The sequence below is a fragment of the Leishmania donovani genome, chromosome 17 (assembly GCF_000227135.1).
Source record: "Leishmania donovani BPK282A1 complete genome, chromosome 17".
Taxonomy (NCBI): Eukaryota; Euglenozoa; class Kinetoplastea; order Trypanosomatida; family Trypanosomatidae; genus Leishmania; species Leishmania donovani.
The window spans coordinates 578,214-605,092 of record NC_018244.1 but is presented as its reverse complement, the minus strand read 5'-3'; the positions used below and the strand labels follow the sequence as shown (position 1 = coordinate 605,092).

Sequence of the window (26,879 nt, the reverse complement as noted above, 5' to 3'; positions counted from 1 at the left end):
AGAGCGGAGAGAGGAATGCCGCTGCGGCATCTGCGGCCGAGTCGCCCGTCGCCTCTCTGGGTTGATCAGTTGGGTGGCAGCGAGTGGCAGACTCGCTGTCCGCGCGCGTTGCTCGACTGCATGCTTCAGTGAAAGCACCACCGGACGCCGCGGAGGAAGTGCTGGGCGGATGTGAGGCGTCCCCGGCGTAGAAGCGCCGACTTGTAGTGTCAACGCCTGCAGCCAAAACACGTCCGGCAGTCGCGGAGTGAAGACCAGCGCAACCCAAGAGGCGGCGGTGAAGTAGCCCGACAGCGAGCGCGTGCATTACTCGGATCGCTTCCTTTCGCCTACCAGCTTGGCAGTGGTGTACCTCTTCGTGTTATGCGCGTGCGCAGGAGGAGGGTGGAGGGTTAAGGGGGTGCTTATAGCACAGAGAGAGAAGGCATGGGGGTGGGGCGGCAGCGAGAGCGCTGTTGAGCAGCGGGTGCCGATGCAGGCGAGGGCCAGACATGGGCATCCAACTTGAGGCACACAAGCAGAGAGGGGCGGCTCAGCCGTCCCACCCCCGGCTAGGGGGAGGGAGCCGGCACCCCTTTGAGTCATCACCTGCCTAGCATCAGTTGGCATCGTGAGAAACGCTCACAGCCGCTGCCCGTCACGGCTTCGGGAGCTACCCTCTTCTTCTCCTTCACCGCCTCGCCAGGTGCAGCGAAGACCCAACTGTCCAAGGGGACTGCCGAACAGCACGATCCCACGGAAGAGCCCATGGTGAACGTGCCTGCCAGCACCGACAGAGACGCATACATCACAGCTGTGGTGGGCCACGTATGTGGGTGGGGGCCCTTTAAGGGATGCCCTGGAGTAGTAGTCGTTCTTCTCTTGCCTCTTCTCTTTCTTTTTCATTAGGTCGGTTAGAAGGCGCGCAGGTGGAGAGACAAGTGCGAGAGAAGCGCAGCCGACCGCTTGCCACTCACACGTGTTCGGTGAAGAAAAGAACCACCGCTAACGCCCACACAAGCACCTACCTGCACAACTGCGTGTGTTGCCAGCGTTCGTGCGTGGAAGTGCTTGTGACCCCGCGCCAAGTTTCTTAGAAAAAAAAAAACAACGAGTACAAACACCTCAGCCTCAACAACAAAACCAGCAAGAGAGAGGAAGGACAGCACGGACAGCACAACGCGTATCGTGCCCCGCCACCTCACCCGCGCGCCTCCACTCCCATGCACAGAATGGGGCCGGGGGAGAGCGAGCCGCACAACACCAGTGGAGCAACGCCACGGTTTAGTTAACCTCATGAACAGAAGACTATATCATAACGACAAATCGCACATAACTTACGTACACGTGAACACGCCGACACGCACGCCGTCGGGACACGGGCAACATCAACGGCACAGGCCGTCAAAGGCATACACACACACATACACATACACATAGCGGAGAGAGAGAAAGAGGGCGCGAACGCAGAGACGTGTGCACACGCACACATAAACGGCGCATGTGTGCGCGGCGTGTGTGGGCACAACGGAAACGGAAGAGATCAACGCTGGGAAGACGAGCATGACGAGCTGGAGGGAGGCAGTTCGTGAGAGCGTGGACGATGCATGGGTGTGTGCGCGTGTGCAGGATGATGGGTGTGCGTCACCGTACACACACTGCCCCTCTCCGGCCACTGTCGTGCCCTTTTCGCCTGGTGTTCGCGTATTCCCCGTCCGCCTTTTCGTTTTCTCCAGCTTCGCCGTAACAACGCCTTCGGCCGACGTTGTCACGCACTGTGCCGCCTCTTCTTCCTCCGTCGTCGATCGCCAAGCCTTACTTCTTCGCCACACCCGTGCCGACCTGGCGACGCGACACGAGGTGGTACTCCGTGACGTCCTCGTGAACCATGTGCTCCTCGTCCGGCAGTGCCTTTAGGCGGTTGTTATTGTAGCGAACCCACTTCGAGTTAGCGCGCTGCTCCTCACGCGTCTGCACCATGCCCTTCTCCTCAGCATAGCGGGCAGCCATCTTCATGCGCTTGATGTAGTCCTCCTCCTTCGACTTGCGCTCCTTATCGATGCGCTCCTGCTCCTCAGCCTTATGCGCCATCTCGGTAGCCTCGTAGTCGCGCACGAGGGTCTTTATCATGTCGCGCGCCTTCTTCACGTCGCTCTGCGTGAGCAGAGTGGGCGGCAGCGGGCGCCAGGCGAAGTGCGAGAGGGGCTTGATGGCCTTCTTGAATAGCTCGTTGCCGGTGTAGTCGAAGATGCGGTACTGTGGGGCGAGCGTCTGCTCGTGAATCGACGACACCCACACGGCGAAGTAGCGGCCAGTCGGGTCCCACTCACAGTTCGTCGCGCTGATGCCGCTCAACTTGTTCTTGTCCGTGATGGTGTTGTTGTCGTGCAGCACGAAGAAGTGCAGCAATGACTTGTCGAAGTTGGCAGCCGCCAGTCGCCCGCCGCGGGGGGCCCAGAACAGATGCGTCGCCGATGTGGCCACCTCGTGCAGCACCTTGGGGCCTTGCTTGCCGATCATGAAGATCTGCAGCACGCCGGTCTCGCCAAGGCCGGCGCCGACGCCATCGCGCTTCAGGAGTACGGCAAACTTGTCACCGCCGGTCTGCCACGCGAAGCGGGTCGGGATGTAGCCACGCTTGATGGAGAGGCGAGTGATGGGCACGTTGCGCTCCGCGACGTGGAAAAGGAAGTACTCCGTCGGCCCCTTCGACGCCACCCTCACGCACAGAAAGGTACCTGCCGGGTGCCACAGCATGTCCAGTCGCGTTGCCACCAGAAAGTTGCGCTCGTTCAGCACGCGCTGCTCCACCTCGCCGTCCTCGTTCACCACCATGTCAGCCACAACAGCCTTCCAGCCTTGGTTCGGGCCAAGCTCGCAGACGTACGCCATCTGCGTGCCCACCACCGGGTTCCACTCCGCCTTGTACAGGCCAGGGATGGCGAAGCTATGGCCGGAGCTGCCGCGGCCCTTGAGCAGCTTCATCGTCTCGGAGACGTAGATGTTCAGGTGGCCTTCCGGCACCTCGGTCGAGTCCATGGGGCGGTAGCCCGTCTTGCACACCACCACCAGGGAATCATCAGCACTGAAACGCATGATAGGCCAGAGATCATCGCTGTGCAGGTCAAGGTTTCCGATGGTGCGGATCTTCTTTGCAGTGCGCAGGTTGATGATGCTGATGTCCTTCGGCGTCTGAACAATGATGTACTTCTCGCACGGAGACACCATAAAGGCGTTGATGTCCATCGTGATCTCGAAGTGGAGGCGCATGCTGCGGCCGGCCCACACGCGCAGGCCCTTTTCGTGCTGCGAGATCACCATGGAGCCGTACGTAGACCACACCGGCAGCGGGCGTGACACCGGCAGTGCACTGCACACCATGCCGGAGCTCAGTTTCTTGTTGTCCCGGTCCACCTCGGACCAGCGACAGAGCGGGTCGTCCTTGCTGATCTTGCGGCGGCGGTACAGATCCGGCTCATTCTTCTCCCAGTTGAACCAATACCAGTCGCAGTCGAAGGATACGCCAGACTTGATCAAAAACTGCGGACGCGCATCCGGGTCCTCAGCCATATTGTGCACCAGCTCCGCCTCCTCCTCGTCATCGTCGTTCGCCATAGGCGGCGGCACGTACGGGCCATCGTCCTTGCGCGCCTCCTCGAGTGAGCTCCAGCGGTACGTCGTGAGCACGGCAGACTTGGTGAAGGGGAAGCGATTCAGCTTCGCCAGCGCCGCCTCCGCCTGAGCCTCTGTCACACAGCTGAGGATTGCACCCGATAGGAGCGCTGTCTCCGGATCCGTCAGGAGATGCAGGCTGAACTTCTCACCGCCGAGCAGCTCCCCGATGCGCCGCGAGAAGTGGCGCTGGAAGAGGTCGCGCTTATCGGGAGTGACATTGTTAGGGAGCCCATCGATAATAATGTGCCGACCGAAGTTGACGTCCGTCATCGCTGCTGCTGCTGCTGCGGTTGTGGCTGTGGTTGCCTTGCAACAGACAAAAAGAAAAGGAGCCGTGAGAGTCGTAAGAGGGATGGTGGTGGTGGTGGTCTGGTGTGCGCGTGTGTAGGACGGTGATGAGCGTAGGCAGAGGAGAAGAGCAACGGCACTGTACACAGAGAGAGAGAGACGCAGACTCAGCGTGAAGAGTGGCGGGTGCTCCGTTATCGTGTCTACCTATTACTTCTATTTTGGTGTATACATGTACGTGTGTGCACGGGAAAAGCGCAGGGCGGCGGTGAGGGAGTTGAGGAGAGAAGGCAAGAGAACAGCAACGTCACTAGCTAAATCAAGTAGCGCCGAGTCCGTCAAGACGCGCGCAGACGACAGGACGGATGCGTCTGTCACAGAGCCTCATCGAGAAGAAGTGGTGAAGGAACCACACACGCACAGACACGCACACCGGAGGCGGGCATGGTGGTGGCATTGGCATCGCTTGTTCGTTGTCTTCTTATCGAATTCGAATCCGCTACGAAGGGAAAGGCAAGAGAAGTGAGATTCCTAATGGCTAAGCGCTTCGCACAGCACCGAGACCGCCATACGCCGCATATCGCGCACACGCGCACACACACGACTTATCACACGAGAGAGGCAGGAGGAGAGAAAGGGGAGAAAGAGGTGCAGCAGCCGCGGCCTAAAGAACTGCGCCTTTTGCCGCCCCCGCCCTGACGGCCGGTGAACGAAGATGTCCGCCCTTTGCACATCACGTGGGCGGCAGCCGTTTGACGCGCGAACAGAGAAGACGCTTCCCACTCTCTCGCCGTTCGCTAGTGCTGCTCACCGTCCACCGCACCGGCCATGCGGGATATGGAGAGAGACAGAGAGAGGGGAGGCACAAAGGCCGCGCGGCGTGAGCTCTGTTGCCTCTTACTCAGCATCCGCAGCCACCTTTTCCTGGAGGCGGTTCCAGATGTCCACCTGATTGTGGCCGGCGTTCCAGCGCTTGAATGCGTCCTCGTACGCGTACAGAACATACTTGTTGAAGAAGATAGGCAGCGCCAGCACAATGGGAATGCGGATGAAGCCGCGGGCGTACGTGTAGTTCAACACGTTAGTCCAGAAGGGAGCCATGATGACGGCGCGGGCGGCGATGGTGGAGAGAGAGTTGCGCGGGATCGAGCGCACACTGCAGGAAGAGCGTCTCGGTTAAGAGGGAGAAGACGACAGAGAAGATACCTTGAACAACTGCGCAGGCGGCAATGGCAGGCAACGACGGTGACGACGTGATCTGCGTGCGGGTGGTGTGATGGGGTGACGGTGGCACAGGACAGATGGAAAGGAGAAGGAGAGTGAGGCAAAGATCAGCACCGTCACGGCGCCAGCGACGGAAACAGCAGGAGCATCTGCATGATGAGAGATGGCGCAGTCAGGGCGTACAGTAACGAAAGATGCGTGTGCCGCTCCTACGCACGGAGCCTCCGGCGCGAAGCTGGTAGAGCGGGTCCGATGGGCTCGCACCAGCGCCGTGCCGCCACCGCTGCCAGCCTTTTCCGCCCTCCCCTCCCCTCCACTTTCACCGCCGACCACAACTCGTCACGGCTTTCATCGCTCGTTGCACGGCAACAGCAAAGGCCCTTCGCTTTCTCGTGCGCCACTGGTGACGACTGTTCAGCAGGCCTACGCGAGCGGTGAACAGACCAGAGAGCGAAAAAAAAGGGGGGCAGAGAGAGAGAGAGAGCGACGTGCGCACATGCGCACAGGGGGGAGAGGAGGGTCAGCATCGTGTAGGTCGACTGGAAGCTCAGCACGGCGAGTGAGCGTGAACGCACCAGGACCGCGCACATCGCTATGAGCGGCAGTGAAATAAGAGCTTCGTCGCTAGAGCGCGCACAAGAAGAAAGAGCAAGCTGAGGATGCACATCAAGGAGAGAGGGGAGGGGCCCACATTATGCCCCTCCCCCCTCCCGCCACCGCCCCCGCACTGCTCACATTCTCAGAGCGAGGCACCCGCTCAGCAAGAAAGCAAGACGGAAAGGCACGGCGTGGTTAGAGCTCGCACGTGCATTGTCGGTATATGGAGAGATGGAAAGAGGGGGGTTCACACGTATGCGGCCCACATCTCCGGCTTCGTGTGAAAGCCGTCCTTTCGACGAAAGTTCGAGTACTTCTCCTTCATGATGTCTTGGTAGCCGGTCGCCCAGAGCATGTCCCACGTGATGGGGAAGTCCACCTTTGTCGGCTCCTCGATGATCGGCGCCCACGGCTCGATCCTCTTGCTGCGAGCACCGTGGATCGTCGCTTGGTCGTCCACCAGACCCCAGTCGGAGACAGACTCACGCAGGGCACGCGTCCACAGCTGCTTCAGCGCAAACACAGCGCCGTCCAGCTCCTCCGTGATCGGGATCTGGCAGCTGAAGCGGGTGTTAAAGGTGATGTCCGGCCGGTCCGTCGCGCGCCACGCTGTCAGTGACGTGTACTCCCACCGATTTGGGGGCAGGAGCCGGTCTAACGTCTCGATGTCCACGTTCACCATGCACCCATCGCCGTGGTTCCAGTCGGAGCAGTCGGGGTTGTTGCACTTGCCCCAGTGTGTGGCGTGGCCGTGGCACATGCCTGAGCCGTCGATGAGGGTGTTGAGTGTGACATCCGGCATCGGGTACGTACGGAAGTGGAACGGGTGGCCGTCGAAGTTGACGACGGTGATGCTGATGAGCCTTGTCTTCGACTCGCTTTCGTGTACCTTGCCGTCCACAGCGTATTTCTGGCTCAGCCGGCGCGCGATGGACTTCTCCGGCAGCACGCCGCTGCGACGGCCTTCGCGCAGGTTCAGCTTGTCGCACATGATCTCCGCCTTCTTCAGCGGCTGCTGCAGGCAGTTGCGGTGCGAGATCGACCAGCGACCGCGCCGCTGCGTCTCCGCGAGTTCTTCAATTTCATTGTAGAGGTGCGGGATAATGCGGTACTGTCGCTTAGCGGCGGACACCGCCATAACGCTCGGGCATACGGCTGGGGCCGCGGCCGCGCGAGTGGCGAAGCAAGGTAAGCGAAGCATGACTGCCGACCGCGCGTCCCTCGACCCGAACTACGCAGAAAACGGAGGGGAGGGGGAGGGGGGATGGTCGTTTGCCTGACAACGACTAGACACGTGTGGCGACTCACGGAGGCGGCTGCGCAAGTCAGAGAAGGAACAGCAGAGAGATGAGGTAAAAAAAAAGAGAAGCCGGCCGCTCACCACGCATTCGCGTGCGAGGGCACGCAGACACACGCAAACGTGAGAGAGAGTGAGCTCGCGGCGGCAGAGAAGTGCCGCGAACGCTAAAATGAGCCTTCAGCTGCTATGCGGTGGTGAAGACTGGCACGGACAAGCCACCGAGAGAAAAGGGAATGAGGGAGGAGTGCTAGTGCTTCTAGTATAACTACCAAGTGCCTAAGCTACTTAAGCCCACCAAGGGAGTGCATGCGTCCGTGCGTGTGCGTGTGTTTTGAGGGTGGAGGGTGGATGAGGAGTCGCACAGAGACGCACTCACGCACAGGAGCACACGTGAACTGATATTTCTGCTACAGGTTTCGTCCGGGTCGCATTGCTGTCTCTGATGATGTAGATCGCACAGCGTAGGTGGCATGCGACGGGTAGCTGTGGCGGCGGCCGTTCGTCGTGAGGATGCCACGTACAGGGAGAAGGAGGAGGAGGGGGGATCACGGATAGATGGAAGTGACACGATTGATGGAGAGTATACAGCGAGAGGGGAAGAGCGCCGTGGCGCTGCAGATCGTGAAAACCGCTGGAGAAGAGACTGCTAAATACCTTACCTTGAGTGGCCACCTAGACACACATAAACACACACACATCGATATACATAGAAAGATGCGCATGCACATGCACCCGTACGTGTACGTCCATGTGGGTGCCCACGTTCGTCATGCGCCATCCAGATTGCGCTGTGGCAGCACGAAGAAGAGAAAATTGGGCGACGGCGGCGGCGGCGGCGGCGGCGGTAGTGGCCGCGCACTCAGCAAGCCGCCGCGGGGACGGCGAGGGGGAGGGGGACGTGGCTCGTGGCTCCACTTCATCACGCTGAAGGGCGAGAGAAAGTGAGAGTGAGAGATGGATGCATCCGGTATGCCCGCGCACGTATGCGGAGGGGGAGGGGGTGTTCCGACGTAAAGCGGCTCACGAAATGAGCGAGGCGCGGCGGGGGTAGGGAGGCAGCACGGCACAGCGGGAGGGTATGAGGGAGGCGGAGGAGACCCACAAAACCGAGCCGCAGCAAGAGAATCAGGAGAGGAGAGGCAAGAATGAAGAGGGCGATGCAACCACACGTCTCGCTTGAAGTGTGCTTGCCCTTGCTGTGGCACGATCCCCCTTCAGCTCCATCACTAAACGGCCCCCTTGGGTGCTGGATGGCCCCTCATAGCTCGTCCATGATGTCGAGCAAGTCGTTCATGGACGCGCCACCTGTGGCTGGCACGGCACCGCCAGCATCACCGCTGCCTGCCCCCTTGGGTGATTGGAAGTCGTTCATGATGCTCAGGAGCTTCTTGTTCTGCTCCTGAACCGCAGAGGCTGTCATGCGAGTAACTGGCATCGCCGGCGAAGCGCTGGCACCTCTGCTGCTGGCCGCGTTCGTGATCGACGTCGGGGCCGCAGAGGGCACTGGCACGGCAGCGGCCGCCTCACCACTACTGCCGGTGCCGTCGGGAAACAAGTCGAGCTCGAAATACTGCACGCCGCGAGCTCTGTTCACGGACCCGATCAGCTGCGCAAGATAGTTCACCTCAGCGTCGTAGGCGTTCTGCTCATCCTCGGCGGCAACGGAAACAGGCGGCGGCGTAGGAGGGCCGGTGGAGGCAGTGACGGCACTGGCGCCCTCAAACGTCGGTTTCTTCGGCATCGGCATCTCGAGCGTCTGCCTCAGCAGCGGGTCGGCGACAACGGTGGCATGAGCTCCTGCAGCGCCAGCCACAGTAGCCGTCCTAGACGACCCAGCAGCAGCAGCGGAGGCGGCGTAGATGTCGAAGCCGTTGCTCGTCATTCGCGCGGCACCCTTCCGCGGCCTCCATGACCCGAGGGGTATATGCGGAGGGTAGGGAAGGTGTGCATCAGGGTGGGCGAACGTGCCAGGCTGGGGCACATCCGCCACGTAGACGAGCCCTGGTGGCTTGCAGGCGGGTGAGGGCGACAGAAAAGCATCGCGAGGGATGTAAAAGGCGCCGCTCGTGCTGTCCTGCATCTTGTTTTCGAGGAAGATGGACACCCGCACATGGCGGCCGGTGAAGAAGTTGAGCAGCGATCGCCTTGTGCTCGCCCAGTCACCCATGTTGAGCGTGCTGGCGAGCCGCAGCACGCGCTCCTCCGCCGCGCTGGTGAGAGGCCGCATTGCGGCCGGCAAAATCTTTTGTGCGGCATCCAGGTGATTCAACGTCAACTCCAGCAGCTCCAACGGGTGGCGCAGCGTAAAGATTTGGTACTTGACCGTCATGTAGACGAGGTCGTACAACTTGCGCATCGAGTTCTCGCTGAGACGCATAATGGTGCTCCTCGACAGCGCCGTGAACACCTGGAGCACTGACGTCGATGAGTACATCGCCGTTGGTGTAAAGAGCTCGTTCACAAAGGCGGTGTCGAAGATGTTTGTGCCGATGTCGCTTAGCACGCTGGCCGCCCTCTCCGGCGGCACCGCCTGCGCGTGCAGGCGCGAGTTCAGCACGAAAATCATCTCAACTGCAAGGTTGAGGATCAGGAACGGTAGCTCATGAGAGCTCATTGCGCGTCTCTGCACGTCTGTGTGTGGTTGCGTGCGTGTTGGAGGAAAGGCTGAGGAGGATGATCTGGTGAGGCCCTCAAGTGGGAGTGGTGGTGCTCCGCAGCGCCGCCCGTGCGTTCAGCAGGGAGTGCTGGGACGGGTGTGTGTGTGTGTGTGTGTGGCACCCATCGCCCTTCAGGAAGAAGTGAAAAGAAGAAGTGCAGACAAGCGTGCGATCAAGCCACAGACCCGCATTCGCATTGCATGGCCTACGAGCGCGCACACACGGTTGTAGAGCGAGCAGGACAGCTTCCATGGGCGCACAGACGGTGCCGTAGACCCACACGTGCTGGCATGCTTCTCGCCTATCTAGCGCTTCGACGACACCCAAGGGTGCGGGCGCTCGTCTGCTGCGAGTGCCACGTGTGCGTACCCCCCCCCAAGCACACACACACACACACAAGCACAACACGCAAGCAGCCGCAGCAGCACATCTGGAAGCGGCCATCAGCAGACGAGAACGCGTTAGATGCGCTCATCGTCGTTTCGCTTGTGAGTTCGTAGTCTTTATCTCGGTGGTTAATCTGCGCTTAAGAACACCGATTAGCGACCGCAAGACCGCTTAGGCGGTCCAACGCGGCCACACAAGCACGCCCGCGCGCGTGGAGAAGCGCGCAAGCGCCCTTCATGCACGAGTCACGTTGTGCACGTGTGTGCGTGTGTGGATGTATTCGAGTGGCCGCAGGGAGAGTGGTTGGGAGGGGAGGAGAAGGGCGTTACGCCCTCCGCGTGGGCCATATGTAAAGGGGAAGAGCGAACGGAGGCACTCAAGACCCGAGCGCACGCACGCAGAGAGAGGAGCGAGCGGCAGAGCTCGTGAGGCGGAGCCGGTGAGGTAGAAAGGAGTTGCAGTGAGGGAGAGCACCGCCGCTGCTGCCGTCGGCGGGCGCGGTGGTGGTGGATCGAGGTGGGGAGATACATGAGTCCTTCAGGGGCGGCGCAGTCGGAAAGGGGAGGAGAGCTGGGTACCCGCGGACACGACACGGACAGCCCCCCCTCCCCAACTATGGGACGTCCCCGGCATCCCCCACTCTCCCACTCGCAGCCATCCGCTCGCTTTCGTGCCGTTGTATCTCTGTCCGCGCCGATCTCCTTCGATGCCCTTCTCGGGCTCGGCCATCCATCACGGCCCTCCGCCGCCCGCCATGTCCGTCAAGGTACAGAGAGATACCCTGTAGCGAGAAGAACACAACGCGATGATGTACGGAGTTTGCCATCAACGACGCTTGGACGTCTTCTTCGTTGGGCGGTAGAAGACATCTTGTAGACTGTCCCGACCCGTAGACGCAGCCGACGCGTTGCCCGAGATGGACGACGACGCGTCCCGCAGTAGTGTCCTGTCCGTGCACACCTGCGCCTTGACTTTGCGCGCCACCTTCAGCCCCTTCAAGTTGCCGTGACTGTCATAGATCTCCTCCGCATCCTCGACGTCTTCATCGGCGCCGCCGATGGCGGCGCTGTCACCGGCCGCGCCGTCCGACAGCAAACGCGCGCGCTTGCCCGCGACGACGCCGGCGTTGTGGCCATCCTTGTGCGCCTTCTTGGCGATCTTCTGCAGGGCGACAAGGTGCTCCGAGAGGCGGGAGAGGGCCTTCAGGAAAAGCGCGCGCAGCTGCTGCGTCGACACCCCAGAGAAAGCCGGCTGGGCTGCGAGCTCCTCAGTTGTTTGGCACTGCAGACCCACCGCCAGCAGCACGGCCGCCTGCGCGTGGGAGAGCACAACGCCGTCGGTGCCATCCGGGCAACGGAAGAGTTGCTTCCCAAAGTATAACTTCGCCAGCGTCGGGACCAAGTCGAGCACGTTGCCGCCCTCAATGAACGTGGTCGACACAAGACGCAGGCGCTGTACATCGCCGGCAGAGAAGGCGGCTGCAATATCGTCGCTTGTTGCCTGCACGACGCCGTCCACGCGCACAACGTGGTGGTCGACCTCTGACAGGTCCGTCGCCGCACTCATCTTGTGTGGGTCATGTGCTTCAAAGTCACCCACGAGGCTCAGCGCGAGTTCCGTCGGCAAGTGGCGGAACGGCATCGCCAGGAGAGGGAGCAGACGGTGCTGAAACTCGCGCTGCAGCGGGCGCAAGTCGAAGCCCATCGGCCGCACCATGATGCAGCTGTGCTCGCCCGTCAGCTCATTCGGGGCTTGGCGCACGTACAAGGGAATGTACGACGCCTTCTTCCAGAAGTTGAGCAGCTCCGTCGTGAGGCCGAAGCTGGCGCCGAGGTAGTCGACGAGCTCGTAAGGGCGCTCGATAAGGGGCGTAAGAAGATTTGTGATGTGCGAGCGCGGCGCAAGCATCGCGGTTGCCGCAGAGGGCTCGCCGTCGTCGCCGTCGTGCTCCTTGCCTGCCAGCTCACGCGCGTCAGCCTCGGAGTCACCGCTCCTGCGCTTCGTCGTCGCCGTTTTGGGCTCGGCCGCTGTCAGCGAGATGGACCCGCTGTAGTACTGGTGCAGCAAGGAGAGGGCACGGGAGCCGTAGCCGGCCCGAGGCAGCGCCGGGTTCGTGGCGATTCGCACGATGCGCAGCCCTGCCAGCCTTGCGAAGCCCTCTTCCAGGTAGTACTGGGACAGGGTGTAGGGGATCAAGTCACCCGATGGGCGAAGGCCGTGGCTCAGATGGCTCTTGATGCTCTGCGCACTCACTTGGCCCTCCTCGCAGGCGTGGATGACGCAGAATATGTCCGGCACTTGCTGGCGTGCCGTCGCCGAGGTCGACGAGGTCGGCGCCGTGGCAGCGGACGACTCAACGCTGTCGGCGCAGAGCACAAACAAGTGGTGCCCCGGTGCGTCGGAGAGCAGCTGCAGGTCATTCGGTTGATTCTTGTAGTGAGCAGCGACGAGCAGCGACTGGATGCGCTGCAGCAGCTCCTCTGCCAGGGGGTGGTATGAGAAGAGAGCGTCGCGGTTGACGTAGAACAGCTCGCACGCGCTCGGGTGCGGCGACGTCGTCAGCTGCGTGTTCGCCATCGTTGCATCGAGGCACAGCAGCTTGTTCAGCCACTTCTCCACCGGGTCGCCCGGGCCGTAACGGATCGGATCGCTCATCGACAGCTCCTTCAGGTGACGCGCGTCGGCGGCGCCGCTGCTGCTGCCGCGACGCATGTCGGCCACAAGCTTCATGGACAGGCTGCGGCCAGTACCCTCGTAGCCTGACACGGTGGAGCTCAGAATGACGAGATAGGGGCCCAAGATGCGCTTCACCAGCGTCAGCGGCAGCGCCGCCGCCTCATCAATCACGCACAACTCTGCCTGCGCAAACTTCGCCGTGTCCGCCGCGGAGACGAACTGCACTGTCTGCCGGTGCTCCCGGAAGACGTTGATGCGGATGAAGCACTTGGCAAACTCCTCGCTGACGCCCTGCAGCGCCTCAAAGTCGGTCCGCTCTCGATACCCCAGCTCCTTCAGCCCACGAATCGCGAACTCGAAGAGAGTCTGCACATTCTCCGGAGTCGGGGCGGTGCATATGATGTTGCTGTACCCCTGCGCAATCGCCCCCGCAATCGTCATCCCAAGCGCGGCGGACTTGCCGCGGCCGCGACCTGCCGTCACGACGCACGTCGAGTCCAGCCGCTTTTCCATGACCGTTTGCATAAGCGACAGCACCGTCTTCGCCTGGTCCATTGTCTGGCACAGCTGCATGAGCGGCCCCACATCCTCACTCGGCCTTAGCGTGTCCTTGACATTCGCCAAGTCCACCTCGTGCTGCAGACGGCCCTGCACCGCAAGATCGGCGTCGTAGGCGTCGCTCTTGCGGCTCTTGCCGTACGACTTCATCTTGTGTGTGATGGGGAGCACATTCAAGTCGTCGTCCACGCACATGGCAGTGTCGCAGTCTGTCAGCGAAAGAAGGAAGCGCTCGTTGAAGCGGGGGACGACATCCCTCTGCGTCTCGGTGCGGTAGCGCGCGTGCACGTCCATGGCGATCGTGTAGAGCTGCCGCAGCGACCGCATCGCGCGGAATGTGATCACGATGAGGCCGCCTCCCTTCACCGTCTCCATCGTGCGGGCCAGCGTGTTGGGATTGATCGCCTCGAAATCTTGCAGAACAGCCATCCCAAAGGTCTGGCCGAGGATCTTGTGCGTCTCCTTGTACTTGCAAAATCGGATGTTTGTCTGTGCCAGAAACGTCTGGAAGGCCTCCTTGGAGGCCTCCGTGGAGAGGCCGCCCTTCACCTCCAGCCGGGCCCGCTTCTCCTGCTGCTTCTTGCCAGTCGACCCGAAGTCTGGGTCCTCGCGCATGCACCACAGGACGTTCACCTTCGCGTTGTGGTTGGCGCGGGAGATCATGAGGTGGAGATTCACCACCTGGTCCTTGGCCCGGTCACCAACGAGCAAGATGAGGCCGCGATGCTTGTGGTGGGCGATGTCGTCGATCAGCGTCTTGACGCGGTCGTCCACCTTGCGCTTCACCATGGTGGCACCACCACCAACGCCGCGGGCGGAGCCGGCCACAGACGCCGACGACGCCATGCTCTACGGAGGCGAAGTGGAGGCGGACTATACGGGGGAGAGAAGGCTGGTTCACCTGCAAGTGAAAACGACTTCGCCGCATCGCATGTGTGTGCGCGTGCGCGTGCGGGAGTGCGTGCCGGTCGACAGAGAAAGAGAGATGCAGGTGGACACCAAAGAGACGGGGAGGATGCATGGAGCAAGGAAAGGAGTAGCGCTGCCCGTGCCGTGGGGCGGCGGATGCGGATGCGGTCCGCGCGCTGATTGGCGCTTGCACGACAAGCTGTCGCCTTGAGTGTTCGGTCCATTCTTTTCGCCTGGTTGCTGTCGACGAGGGTGGAAGGGGGTCTCCCCTCCTCCTCATTGGCATCTGCCCTAGCGTTCGTGCGCCACTAAGCTCACGCGGAGGTGGAGAAGCGAGGCGGGGGTGCGTGGAGAACGACAACGGTGATGAGAGCGAGTTGATCCGCCATGGCGGCAAAAGATTACGTCAATCGAGTGGTACTTGAGTTAGAGAGAGAGCGTCGACGACGCAGGAAAAGAATGGTAAGTCCTGGGGCTGGGGCTGGGGGTGCTAGACTTTGCGCGGGTGCGGAAAGGGGCTGAGGAAAGCACGGGGGGGGGGGGCGTTAGGAGGAGGTGGCAGCAGCGCACCGAACAAACTGCCGCGCGTGTCTGCCCCTCCTGTGCACATCTCCATGGCTCCCTCTCTACCCCCTATCTCCTGCCCCCCTCAGAGAAACGCCACCTTTGCTCCTTGCGCGCCGCGGCGCACGCGCGTGGAGAGCTCGCGCAGCCGCTTGTACACTGCGTGCTCCTCCATGTGCTCCTCGGCCGCGTCGAGAGCCCCCTTGATGTTTGTTTGTATCTCCTTGAAGGCGTCGACGATGGCCTGCTGCAGTGCCTCGCCAGCAAGCGGTATTGGCGCCTGCGGCGCACCCTCGGCACCTGCAGGAGTCGTCTGCGCATACGGCACCGCCGCTGCGGCAGCGCCGCCGTCCTGCGCTTCACCGAAGGCCTCGAAGACGTCGGAGGCCATTGCCTCCAGGCACTCCACGGTGCGGCTGAACAGAGCCTCCTCGCGGCACCACTGCTCCTTCTGCTGGCACGCGCGCAGCTCCTTCTGGCGGTAGCGGAAGGACGCCATGGGGCCGTCCAAGAAGTGCATGAGCTTCGCGGCGCACGCGTAGATGTCCGGGTCGCTGACGAAGAGCTCGAGGATACGGGCAAACAGTGCACGGACGCGGTCGGCGTGACGGCGACGGATTCCTGCAAGGACGGCATCGCGCTCCTCCGTTGTCTGCGCCGCCGCCGCACCCGTCACGGGCTCCGGCAACTCTACACCCGCTCCCAACGGCGTCAGGTCAGCCATCTCCTCGTCCTCTTCCGCTGTCGTCATCGTCTGCGCCACCGGGGCATGATGGATGTCGTTCTCGCCTGGCAGAATGCCGAGGCTGCGGTAGACGAGCGCGTCTGCCTTGGAGCCGTCCGTTTCATCGGCGTCGAGGGAGCTGCCGTGAATTTCGCCCTTCAAGTAGGCGACCGTGTTGTCCACAAACAGCTCCAGCGTGTCACGCTCCAGGTGGATCTGCCGCTGCGCGATGCCCAGCGCGATGCCGAGAGCGTTCGTCGTCTCCGTCACCTCCTTCAGCTCGCAGCCGATGCGGAAATAGTTCTGCCACATGCGCCAGTCGCGGCGGTTGTTGCGGATGGCCTGGCTCATGGCGTTGAAGGATGGCCGAAGCTTGCGCTCGCGCAGCATAACAGAAGCCAGGTTATTCCACCCAAAGGCGTCGCTCGGGTCGATCTGGCAGACACGCGTGAAGGCCTCGCCGCTGCGCCCGAGCCGCTCCAGGCGCAGCGAAGCGTAGCCGAGAGCGAACCAGTCCCCGCCAAAAACGGGGTTGATGCGCACCGCCTCGTCAAAGTACTCGACTACCTTGGCGTAGTGTTCCCGGTCCAGCGCCAGGCGAGCCAGCGCCCGCATCGGGGCGGCCATCTTGTGCCCGCACAGCTCCCACGCCTTCCATAGGTGCGCGTCGTCGCGCGTCGCCTCGCCGAGCGCGACCCACAGCATCGGGTTCAGCGGATCCGTCTCCAACAGCTGGCGCGCCAGACTCTCAGCGCGGCGCCGCTTGTCGAGCTTCTTGCAGCACTCGATGATGCACTCCCAGTCCAGAATCTGCTCGTACACATCCAGCGCCGTTTTGTAGAGCGTCTCCTCGAAACAAAAGCCCGCGTATTCGCGCTTGAGCGCCCACACCGGCGGGAAGGCGACGCTGTAGAAGTAGTCGCTGGCCGTCCGCCCAAAAACCTCGTGCGTGGGGTCGCGGCGGGCCGAGTACTGCTCCACTAACTCGGTGAGTTGCATGAACGCGCGTTCCTGCACACGATTTCGCCGTGATTCGAGGCGCGCGCGCATCAACAGCGTCTGGCACCGCACCATGAACGGCGACGGGGCCGGGTCCGCTAGCAGCCGCTCGATGTACGTCATCATGTGGTGCCGCGTGAGCCCGTGGTCGGGGTTGTTGTTGCGGATATCCATGCAGAGAGCAAGGAGAATTGCCTTGTCCTCAGGGTGGAGCGGGGTGAGGGGCTGGAGAGCCGCCTCGGGCGTCTCGCGGGGTCGGTCGAGCAGGTCGTGGCCGTCCTTTTCCGTCATGATCGTCTTCGGCTGTTCCTCCAGCATGGACTGGGGAGGAACAGGGCGGCTACTTGTCGCGTTCAGCACCATCTGGACATGCTGGTTCTGCTGCCAGCGGGTGCGCACCCCCATCATCGACGTCTCTTCCACGCGCAGCCCGCTAAGGCGCATGGCCGCCTCGAACGTAATCTTTGCCAGATCGCGGCGGTGGTAGTAGCCCTGCACCTGGCCCACCTCCAGCAGCATCTCGACCGTCTGCTCCTCGCTCGGCAGCCGCAGCACGGCGTCGACGCATGCCGCCAACGCCAGAAAGACCGTGTTGGAGCGATGGGAGAGGCATAGCTGGTGGCGGAAGAAAGCGCGCAGACGCCACGGGGAGGTCAGCGGCACCAGCGGCACACCCGGCTCGAGCTCTGCCTTGGCAATACTGATAATGCAGAGGAGAAGGCCAGGAAGGCGCATCGCCGGCACCGGCATTTCGCCATCCGTCGTCAGCAGCCGCTGGAGAAACAGGTCTTGCAGCCGCTCGCGCTGAGCGGCGGTCAGAGCCGTGGCCGAGGAAGGAGCCACCGGGGACGTGGAAACCGGCGCTGCCGCCTCCTCTTCGTTGTCGCTGTTCCTCCCATCCGGGCCCTCGTAGCCTTTGGGCAGAGTTCCACCAAAGTGGTTCAAGACGGCACCGTAGCGTGCCCTCTCCGCCGCGGTGAGCTCGCCCGAGAAGTTCTCGGCGTTAAAGAGGCGCAGGGCGAACGTGAGAGCTGACACAATGCCATCCTCTGCCGCCTCATCCCTCACGGCTTCGCGGCTGCTGCTGCTGCGAAGGTGCAGTTCCACCGCTGCGTGGTAGCGGCTGGAGAGCTCGCCGGCCTCCTCCAGCGTCAGCTGGAGCCTGTCACCCACTAAGTAGCGCTCGATCCCCTCCAGAGGGGACGGCAGAGTCAGCAGCAGCTCCATGTCCGCCACAGAAGCCTATCACGAAGCACAAAAACTCTTGGTTATGATTATTAGGATGACAATGGTGCGTGCGTGTGTGTGTGTGTGTGTGTGCGTGAAGCGAGGAGAGGGAGGGAATGGGTAATCCGCCACACGTCGCCCTACTTCGATAGTTTGTGTTGAGTGGAGGCGGTGTAGTCCAGGACGAGGAGAAATGAGAGCAAGGTAGGCCGAACAAGATCCAAGTGCAGCAGGGCGTAGTGATGAAGGGAGATCACGTGAACACGTGTGCACGGAGTGTGTGTGTTGTCTGTGTGCACGTGCAGGGAGGTCGGATGCGGAGATGCTACGGAAAGGCCGCTGGCAGTCGTAGAGGAAGACTGCAAGGAACACGCGGCAGCGAAAGCCAGCAGAGCTGCCGTCGTTCCACCTGGCACTGCACCTGCACGCATACGCACACGTGTGTGTGTGTGTGTGTGTGTGTGTGCTGTGCTGTGCTGTGCTGTGCTGTGCTGTGCTGTGCTGTGCTGTGCTGTGCTGTGCTGTGCTGTGCTGTGCTGTGCTGTGCTGTGCTGTGCGCGTCTGCTGCTGGAGTTGTCAGCCTGCAGTTAAGGAGAGAAAGCGCACGTGCACAACGCGACAGGTAGAGAAAGTCACAAAGAGCGCCGGTATCGCTCAACGACAGGCAGCTCATGGTGGCGTGCGTGTGCGTGCTGATGTATCTGTGCGAGGGTGGGAGGGAGCATGGATGCCGTCAAAAAGAAATCGGATGGGTGGCGCAGAGAGCGACGCGTCACCCATCCATGGCGCAACGAGACACATTAAAAAGCCAAGATGGAAGACGCCGCCCCTCTACTCGGAAGCGATACCCAATTGTGCGCACGCACGCATATCCCTGAGCAGATCGCATGCGCGCACGCACACAACGTCGCACGCGGTGCGCACCAACCGCAATCTTATACGTTAGCCGTGGTGTGATAGGTAGCGTAGTTGCCGCCGATGTGGTCGCAGCACACGCAGTTCAGCTCCAGCTTCCCGCCACGCATGCTGCTGAAGCGGTAAAACCACTCGCTCACGCGCTTGAGGAGTCCGACGCGCTCCGCCGGCGCCGCCTCCTCTCGACCAGCGCCGCCGACGGTGCTGGTGTGTGTGTAGGTGATGCCTTCCGGTTCGTAGTCGCCGCGGGGCGAGTGCATGCCAAGCCGCGTCCCATACGACAGCTTCCGAAATTTCTGCATGTTCGTGAAACGCCGCTCGCGCCACCGCTTGACGGGCCAGTCCAGTGCGAGGATGAGCACCGGGAACAGCAGCGACACAATGAAGTGCGGGACAGAAGGGAAGAAGGCGTGGTGGAGGGCGGCCTTCGGTGTGTCGAGGACTACGATGATGATGCTCAGTAGCGTCACGAGGAAGCTCGCGGCGACCCAGCGGAAGGAACGGAAAAGGTACGTGGAGCGGCGTCCATGCTCCAGCTTCAGCGAGAAGGTGAGGGAGATGGGGTGATGACGACTAATGTGCGTCCAGCAGTGCACCATGAGCCAGTAGTTGAAGGTGAGCGCGACGTAGCCCTGACCAGACGACATGCACGTGGCCTCCTCCATTGTGATTAGCTTCAGCACTCTGACCTTGCACAGCTTCGTGGAGGCAGTGATGCCGAGCGCCAGGAGCGCCACAACCGAGATGGCGTAGCGCAGGCACCACACCACCGCGCTGTGCCGGAAGATTGCGCGGCGGACGAAGTGATTGTGGCGCGACGGCATCACTCGCATCGCATCCATGCCGGCGTACGCCGTGTAAGTGCAGCACAGCGCCAAAATCGGGATGAGCACGTAGAGCTCAAACACCGTCACAGAGGGCGTCAGCAGCAGTGGCACCCCGACGATCAGCGAGCTGGTATTCACCATGACAAGGAAGAAGTTGGCGTGCATGACGAACTCGGCGCCGTTACTGATGCCGCTGAGCCGCAGGCGTGCCTGACGAATCATCATGGCGACAATCGGCAAGATGGACGTCGTTGGCGGCGCCCGCAGGGAACAGCTGCAACCGATCAGCTCCGCCACGTTGCGGTAGAGCGGGATATCGCGGTTGAGGCTGTTCGCCGCCGCGAAGTCGGACGGCTCCACGACGCGGGTGTGTTTCAGCGCGCCCTCCTTATCCGCGTTGGTGCCGCGTCTGGTAGGGAGCACGCCGATCGACAAGTCCGCCTGCACGAAGCTGCGCACGTTGCTATGGTTGAACACCGAGCCGACCGCGACGACGACTTCGTGGTTGTCCTGCAGCACCGACAGCATCGCCCGCTTCGACACTCCGAGGGCGTGCGAGAACAGGCTCACCTGAAGCGGAATCGGGTCGACATGCAGGATGTGCTTGCGGATCGACTTGATGCCGAACGGCAGCTGCGCGCGAATGCTGTGCGGGTCCAGCGCGACGGCGTCCTCCTTCAGCGAGATGCAGCAGTTCCAGTCCGTGTCCAAGCCGACCCGGCTCCCGAAGCTCTTCGTCTGGCGCTCCGTGCCAGCGTAGAAATACATGCAGCGCACACCCGACTCATCCAGCAAGCTCATGGTGCTCTGCACGTTGGGGCGCACGGAGTCCTGCAAACCGATCAGCCCAAGGAACGTGTGAGAGGTGGTCGCCATGAGCCAGATGAAGGTGTTCACAGTGATGCAGTCATCCCCCTCGATGTCGGCCACGACGTCCGTCGGGGCGGCGCCAAAGGAGCGGTTGCGCGGCGGCTGCACGTTCGCCGGCCGCGTGCTGCGCACCGGCGGTGCGGACCGGCAGCGGCGCCGGGGCGTGCCGCACAGCTGGCGCTGCCGATCTATGTCGCGGCCGCTGATGTCGCGCTCGTCAACCGCGATGTCTCTATCCCCGCCCCACTTGTCGGCGTCGTAGGAGCTCATGGTGCTGTCATCGCTGACACCCACCGCACCCACTTCCTTCTCCGCGCCCATCTCCCTGTCACCTGCGCGCACAGCCGCCTCGGTGCGCTCGCGCTGCATGGCCGCCGACGGTATGGGAGCTCCGTCGTCGGTATCAGCGCCACCACCGTCGTGTCGCATGACGCGGCACCTGCTGGTCCCGCTCTCCCCGCGCGGTTCCTGCCTTGAATCGGCGGACTGCGGTGCGGCTTGCGGGTGCGGCGCAGCGACTCCACTACGAGCCGCTTTCGCCGCCGCGCGCTGCTGGCGGCGATGCCGCCGCTCCACCTGCGCCTTCTTCGCTGTAGTGCTGTTCACCTCGGCGCCGTTTCGAAAGAAAAACTCGTTGTAGTGGTGCGCGTGGCGCGGTAGCGTTGCGACGTAGCGGCGGTACCGCTCCGGCAAAATGCGGTGCGACAGCGCCACCGTCTCTAGTGTCGCCCCCTCCTCCCATTGGTGCTTACCCATGTAAAGCACCTCCGCCTTATCGTGGGCGTCAAACTCCTCTATCGTCGTTCCTGTCCAGTGTGTTGTCGAGTGGTGGCACACGAGATACGGCGTACCGATGGTGAAGAGGTGCAGCGCGCCATCGCTGCCCTCGACGAGGTACGAGCACGCCTGCTCCGGGTAGGTGTCGCGGTACCCGCTCCCGGTGGACGTGCTGATCACGAAGATGCGCGCAAGGATCAGGAAGTTGTGTGCCACTCTGTCGTGGAAGCCACACGCCCGCGGGATCCAGTGCATTGCACGCGCCCACAGAAGTGAGCGGTCGCAGAAGCGGAACGGCTCCGTCCACGTCGCGAGCTGCGTCGGCTCTCGTGCCAGGGCGTGCACAAGGATGGCGAGGCAGAGAGGTTTGAGGTGGCTGTTGTGCTTGTGGCGAGCCTTCTCGTCGGCGAACTCGACCGCCAGGTCCTGCCTTGTCGACTGCATCAGCCGCAGCTCCAGAAACCGGCGCTCCTGATACTTCTTGCGCTTGATTTGCTTGTGCATGTCGCGGCGGCGCTCACGAGCGTCGCGCTCGCTGCGCTGCGAGAAGCAGCCCTTCACAGTCGTCGTACCATCGTCATCGTCGCCGCTTTCTCCGCTGGAAGAACTCTGCTGATGCTGATGCTGCTGCTGTGGGTCGGACTTTAGCAGGAACACCTGCTTAGGGACGAGCACCATATCCGTCACAATCCCCGTCTGATCCAGCATCGCCACCACCGTTGCCATGCCGAAGACGTCGACAAGAGAAGTGGAGAAGACAAGTGGGTTACGGCCCCCGTTCGGCGGCGGCATGCGGCACACCACCCGCGCCATCGTCACCAGCGTAGACCAGAAGGAGAAGCGTGGCAGCCGATCCTCCAGCGCGTAGGAGCGGCGTGACACCATGTAGTGGAAAAGCTTGTCGAGGTAGACATTGGCGTAGAAGATGAGCACGCGGTTGAGCACGATGGCGTTGAGGGGTAGCAGACCCAGCGCCGCAACGGCAGGGTCCAGGAAGACGCCCTCGCCGAGGGGTAATCGTACAAACTTGCAGAGCATGACGCCGGTGCCGATGGTCAGCACCATCACTGCTGCCCAGACGAGCAGAAAGACGCGGTGGACAAAGTACTCCATGTGGTGCGACACGGTGATCGTGTTGCCGCCGCCCAGCACCGTGCGCGACTCGCGCTCGTGGTCGCTGCTGTCCGTTGTGTCCTCGTCCTCCACAAAGGGCTTGTCGGATAGGAGCAGGTTCGGCAGCCGCGGTGGTCGGGCGCGATCTGTCAGCGGCTTCAGCACAATCGCATCACACTCGAGGGTGATGCGCATGACGTCGACGAGCTTGCAGATGCTCGTCGGCTCCAGGTAAGAGCGCACCTTCAGCGTCGACTCGTCTAGCCGCTTGGACATCTTCACCATTAAGCTCTTGTGGATGTGCTTCAGTCTGCCTGTGCGCTCGTCGACGACGGCCACCATGCGGAACGCGCTAGCCGGTAACTGCGAGAAGGACTCGATAAACACGCGCCGCCGCTCCTCGGCGGTCTGGCTGCGACGCAGCGGCATCTCCTGGACCCGGCGCCACCATCGTGCCAGCACCTCCCTGGTCACAGAGGCGGTGCGGTACTTCATCTCCGTCACGCGAGCCCAAAAGTGGTATGCCTGCAGCAGCACGCAGAGGCCGTAGAGGGCAAAGAACAATATCGTGCACAGGATCGTCTGCGTCATCGGATAGAGGATGCAGGAGATGATGAGCATGGCGCACGTCGCGGCGATGGCGCAGTTCTGATCCAGAGCGACGCTGCGCAGAATAACACGCGGAATATGCATTGTGTGCATCCAAGACTGCTCGCAGCGCTCCAGCAGCCGCTGCAGCTCCGCACAGACAGCCGCCTCGTATGTGCTGCTGGGGGTGTCGACATTGGCCTGTGACACGCTTGTCGAGGCCAGCGGCGAGACGGCAGAGCTGCTGCCGCCGAAGAAACTACACTGTGAACTGTTGACGGAGGACGAAATGGACAAGTATGAGGCCCTCGTAACGGCGCCGCCGTCGTGATTGGCAACAGCGGCAGCCCTCAAGACAGCGGCGTCACCCTTAAAGAGCGGCGGAACCAGTATCTGTATTGCTGGTGCCGAGGCTCCCCTCTCACCATTACCGTCAAGGGTCTCCACGGTCAAGTGCTGGACCTTCATGGCTCACCGTCGGGTTCGACTGCGTGGTGTCCTGTAGGGGTCTGCAGACGTGTGTATAGATGTGAAGATGTCCCTCTCTCTATACGTGCATGCCTATGTGCAGATGCATGTGCGTGTGCGCGTGCGCATGCGTGGGAGAGTGCGCGTGCCTAGAGAGGAGGGGCCGCACACACACACACACAGACGGACACACGCCAAGCAGGCTCTGCGTGAGAGAGCCGCAGCCGCGTGGCCAACACGAAGCCAACGAATAAGCGCCCCGTCAAGTCCTCTGCTGCTGCTGCTGTGCACCTTCTCCTGCCAGCGAGAGTGCGGCAGGGAAGACGAGGAGAGAGAGAAGGGGAAAGTCGGGAAGAGGGGGGAGGGGGCTGAGAATGTGAGGCGCGAGTCGGAGAGACCAAACGGTGAGGGCTTTGGCACCCATGCATGCACGCACGTGTACGGATGGGGAGGACGAACGGGTAGAGACAGACCCATCACCAAGTACGTGGGTGTGCCGAAAATGGCCGCGAGGCAGCACAGGTGTGTGTGTGTATATGTGCGTGTGTGCGCGCGCACAAACTGCCGCGAGTAAAGTACAACAGGCGAGAGAGAAGGATAGAGAGCAGCATGAGCAGAGAACTTCAGCGACGGCAACGACTGCGGAGTCGCGTCAGCGTAAGCGTAGATGTCGCGCTCTATGCAGCGCCTGTTGCTCACGGTGCAGTGGTGTCTGCTTCACACCCACGCGCTCGTGCGAGCGAGCGTAGATGCGTGTGCGGCTGACCAGACTCGTGTGGGTCGGTTGAGGCAGACACACGCACACACAGTCCGGCCAAGCTCAGCCCAGCGGCCGCTCAGGACACATCCCGTGGCCTATCGCGCAGCACGTCAGCTACAAGCATGATGGAATCCCTCGCTGCTGCTGTACATGTCCTTCGAGTTGTGGATTCTCTTTTTTCCTTGCCTTTTCGGCTGCGTACGGCATAACACACATGGAGCGCGTAGACCCTCACATTCATCCCGCTGGCATGGCGCGTGCGTGCTGCCTCCCCCGCACACACGCGCACGGTGGATGGAGCGATGGTCGTTGTGTGTGTCGCGTGAATAATACAAGCACCAGAGACGTAAAAAATGAGAAGCGAAAGGAAAGCAGCGGAGGGCGGGGCGCCGACCATGAGCAGGAGACAAGAGAAGTGGGGGGAGGGGGGCAACATGTCAGCATGTTCCTACGAGGAAGCGGTGGCATCGAACAACGTTCACGAGGTGTGCGTTCCCCTCATCCGCCAAAGAGCTTTCGCGTCCGCCCCCTCCCCTGCATGTTCCGCCATGGTCGCCATCGTGGCCACCTTGCGCTTCTTCCCCCCTCTGCCACCCGGCGTACGGCAGGTCCCAAAAGCCCACACATGAAGGCGCGCACCGCTACGCAGATCGCAGGCACGTGTGCCGGCATGCGTAGCGGTGTAGGGATGGCTCCAGCACACAAAGAACTAATGGCACATTTTCGACACGGCCTTCGTGCCCTCAGCCATGGCGTGCTTCGCGAGCTCCGCCGGCAGCACAACGCGCACCGCCGTCTGCACCTCGCGCGCACCCAGCGTGCGCTTCTTGTTCGTGCGAACAAGCACCGCAGCCTCAGTGCAGATGCGCTCCATCACGTCGCTCACGTACGAGTTCACGATCTTCATCGTGCGGTGCGACATCGACATCTGGGCGTTGATCGCCTTCAGCGAGCGGCAGACGTACACGTTCCACGAGCGCTTAGGCTTGCGGTGCGACTTGTGCGAGTTGGAAGGCTTGCAGGAAGGGCGGCGGCGGGTGGCCATGGTGGCGCGGGTCGGTGTGTGTGTGTGTGTGTGTGTGTGGAGGAGGAGGAGGGCAGCGTGAAGGCGCGAGCGGCTTTGTAGCCGACCCCGGCACAAGAGGCGCGAAGCAGAAGCAAGACGGCAGAGAGAGAGGAAAGATGCGGCGAGCGACGGCCGATGCGGAAAGAGATTCAGGGGGAGGGGGTGGAGGCGTGGAACAAGTCTGTAGTAGAGGGACGAGTACACTCTCCCCACCACTCACTTCGAAAGCCAAAGAGAAACAGCAAGCCGCCGCCAGTGATGCGCTCCAGCTGGGGCGCTGCACGGACTTCCTTTCTTTCGTCTCTGCGTTCACTTACCCACTCGTGTGGGAGTACACGTGCGTACCCCCCCCCCGGGCGTGGAAGTTGTCGGTTCGCGCCAACCTCGCCTCCGCGTGCCCTCGTGCACTGTACACCCCGGGGGGGGGGGGGTGTTAGGGGCGACAAGAATCGAAGGACAGGAAAGCAGAAGGCAGGAAGATGAGCTGAGCTGAGGTCGCAGCTACGCTTAACGATGGTGATGGTGTAGAGGACGCAGAAGGCGCGCCGACCCAGAGTGCAGACACATAGAAGCACGAACACAGAGGGACACATCCACAGCTTCCCTCACCTCCGCTGTGTTCACGTTTCGCGCAGCGCGGAATAATGAGAAAGGCAGCCCGGATCCATACAAGGCTGGCGCGTCAGCAGCCCGTCACCGGTCTTCCTCAAGACGCGTGCGCACGGCGGCAGCGCTCGGAGAGATGTCTCGCGAGGTGGATGCCCTCGCAGTGAGCACAACAAGGCTGCGCCGAAAAGTTCTTGAGGAGTGTGCGCCAACGGGTTCTCGCGCTTGTTGGCGCCGCCGGCCGAGGGGGCTCTCAGCGGCGCCGCCACAAAGTGTCGGGTCACTGTGCGTAGAGGGGAAGCGCTCGGCATACCCGCCCCTCGGCCCATATCCAGCTCCTCAGCATTCTCCGTCGGAAACGCGGCGAGAGCGTCAAGCCGGATGGCGGGGTCGTGACAGACACGGCAACCCCGCCTTGGGGGCTTCCCGTGGCGTGCGCGCGACCCCATCACAGACCACATCGACGCCTCAGGCGTGAGAAAGGCAGAGGAGTTGGACTAGTGCGGTTGCTGCTGCCGATGTTTGAGGTATTGTACTCCAGCTGTACCTACCGCCGCGGGCGCAGCACGCGCAGCGAGTACGCTCACTCCTCCCACAGCTTCAAGGTAGGAGAGAGAAGGAGTTGAAGGCGAGGATGCGGGGGCGTGCAGGAGCAGCCCGGCGACACCCGCACCGCTGCACGTCGCCGGACGACATCTGAGGAGACGATTCGTCGAGAAGGCACGGAAGGAGAAAGATGCTCCACGGCGAGCGGCCAGGCCCGCTGGTGAACACGGCCACAGTGGTCTAGTGGCCGAGCATCGCCCTCTCCAGCTCCAGCGGCTCTGTGATGACGCTGAACGGCACTGCGATGTTCACCGACGGCATGAGCGGGTTTGGCAAAGTCAAGGCGTCGGTGCGGGTACCGTTCGGCGCTGGCAGCGCACCGCCATCGAGTAGAAGCACAGGCCCTTCGACGCCTTCCTGCAAGGGGGGGGGAGTGGTGAGTGAGAGAGCGCTGCTCCGCCCTCGAGGAAGGGCTGGAGCAGCAGGCAACGGAGCAGCGCTACTTCATCAAGGGAAGGATGCAAAGAGCAGAGACGCTTCTCAGTGGGGCATCGACGTCGTTGTTGTGTGTGTGTGGGG

At 62.1% G+C, this 26,879-nt stretch overlaps 8 protein-coding genes across 8 annotated transcripts; all 8 read right to left on the bottom strand.

Annotated features, from left to right (window-relative positions):
• Positions 1-1,794: 1,794 nt before the first annotated feature.
• On the bottom strand, positions 1,795-3,924 carry LDBPK_171390 (translation initiation factor, putative; the record flags this gene model as incomplete). The annotated part of the gene is made up of 1 exon (XM_003859946.1): positions 1,795-3,924. The coding sequence occupies one exon, from the start codon at positions 3,922-3,924 to the stop codon at positions 1,795-1,797; it is 2,130 nt and encodes a 709-aa protein (XP_003859994.1).
• Positions 3,925-4,839: 915 nt separating this feature from the next.
• Positions 4,840-5,043, bottom strand: LDBPK_171380 (hypothetical protein, conserved; the record flags this gene model as incomplete). The annotated part of the gene is made up of 1 exon (XM_003859945.1): positions 4,840-5,043. The coding sequence occupies one exon, from the start codon at positions 5,041-5,043 to the stop codon at positions 4,840-4,842; it is 204 nt and encodes a 67-aa protein (XP_003859993.1).
• A 967-nt stretch (positions 5,044-6,010) lies between these two features.
• LDBPK_171370 (hypothetical protein, conserved) lies at positions 6,011-6,964 on the bottom strand (the record flags this gene model as incomplete). The annotated part of the gene is made up of 1 exon (XM_003859944.1): positions 6,011-6,964. The coding sequence occupies one exon, from the start codon at positions 6,962-6,964 to the stop codon at positions 6,011-6,013; it is 954 nt and encodes a 317-aa protein (XP_003859992.1).
• Positions 6,965-8,321: 1,357 nt separating this feature from the next.
• On the bottom strand, positions 8,322-9,677 carry LDBPK_171360 (hypothetical protein, conserved; the record flags this gene model as incomplete). Its single annotated transcript, XM_003859943.1, has 1 exon — positions 8,322-9,677. One exon carries the CDS (start codon positions 9,675-9,677, stop codon positions 8,322-8,324), a length of 1,356 nt encoding a protein of 451 aa, XP_003859991.1.
• A 1,255-nt stretch (positions 9,678-10,932) lies between these two features.
• On the bottom strand, positions 10,933-14,130 carry LDBPK_171350 (hypothetical protein, conserved; the record flags this gene model as incomplete). Its single annotated transcript, XM_003859942.1, has 1 exon — positions 10,933-14,130. The coding sequence occupies one exon, from the start codon at positions 14,128-14,130 to the stop codon at positions 10,933-10,935; it is 3,198 nt and encodes a 1,065-aa protein (XP_003859990.1).
• Positions 14,131-14,899: 769 nt separating this feature from the next.
• Positions 14,900-17,764, bottom strand: LDBPK_171340 (hypothetical protein, conserved; the record flags this gene model as incomplete). Its single annotated transcript, XM_003859941.1, has 1 exon — positions 14,900-17,764. One exon carries the CDS (start codon positions 17,762-17,764, stop codon positions 14,900-14,902), a length of 2,865 nt encoding a protein of 954 aa, XP_003859989.1.
• Positions 17,765-18,699: 935 nt separating this feature from the next.
• LDBPK_171330 (hypothetical protein, conserved) lies at positions 18,700-23,322 on the bottom strand (the record flags this gene model as incomplete). Its single annotated transcript, XM_003859940.1, has 1 exon — positions 18,700-23,322. The coding sequence occupies one exon, from the start codon at positions 23,320-23,322 to the stop codon at positions 18,700-18,702; it is 4,623 nt and encodes a 1,540-aa protein (XP_003859988.1).
• A 1,469-nt stretch (positions 23,323-24,791) lies between these two features.
• Positions 24,792-25,127, bottom strand: LDBPK_171320 (histone H2B; the record flags this gene model as incomplete). The annotated part of the gene is made up of 1 exon (XM_003859939.1): positions 24,792-25,127. The coding sequence occupies one exon, from the start codon at positions 25,125-25,127 to the stop codon at positions 24,792-24,794; it is 336 nt and encodes a 111-aa protein (XP_003859987.1).
• Between the last annotated feature and the right edge of the window lie 1,752 nt (positions 25,128-26,879).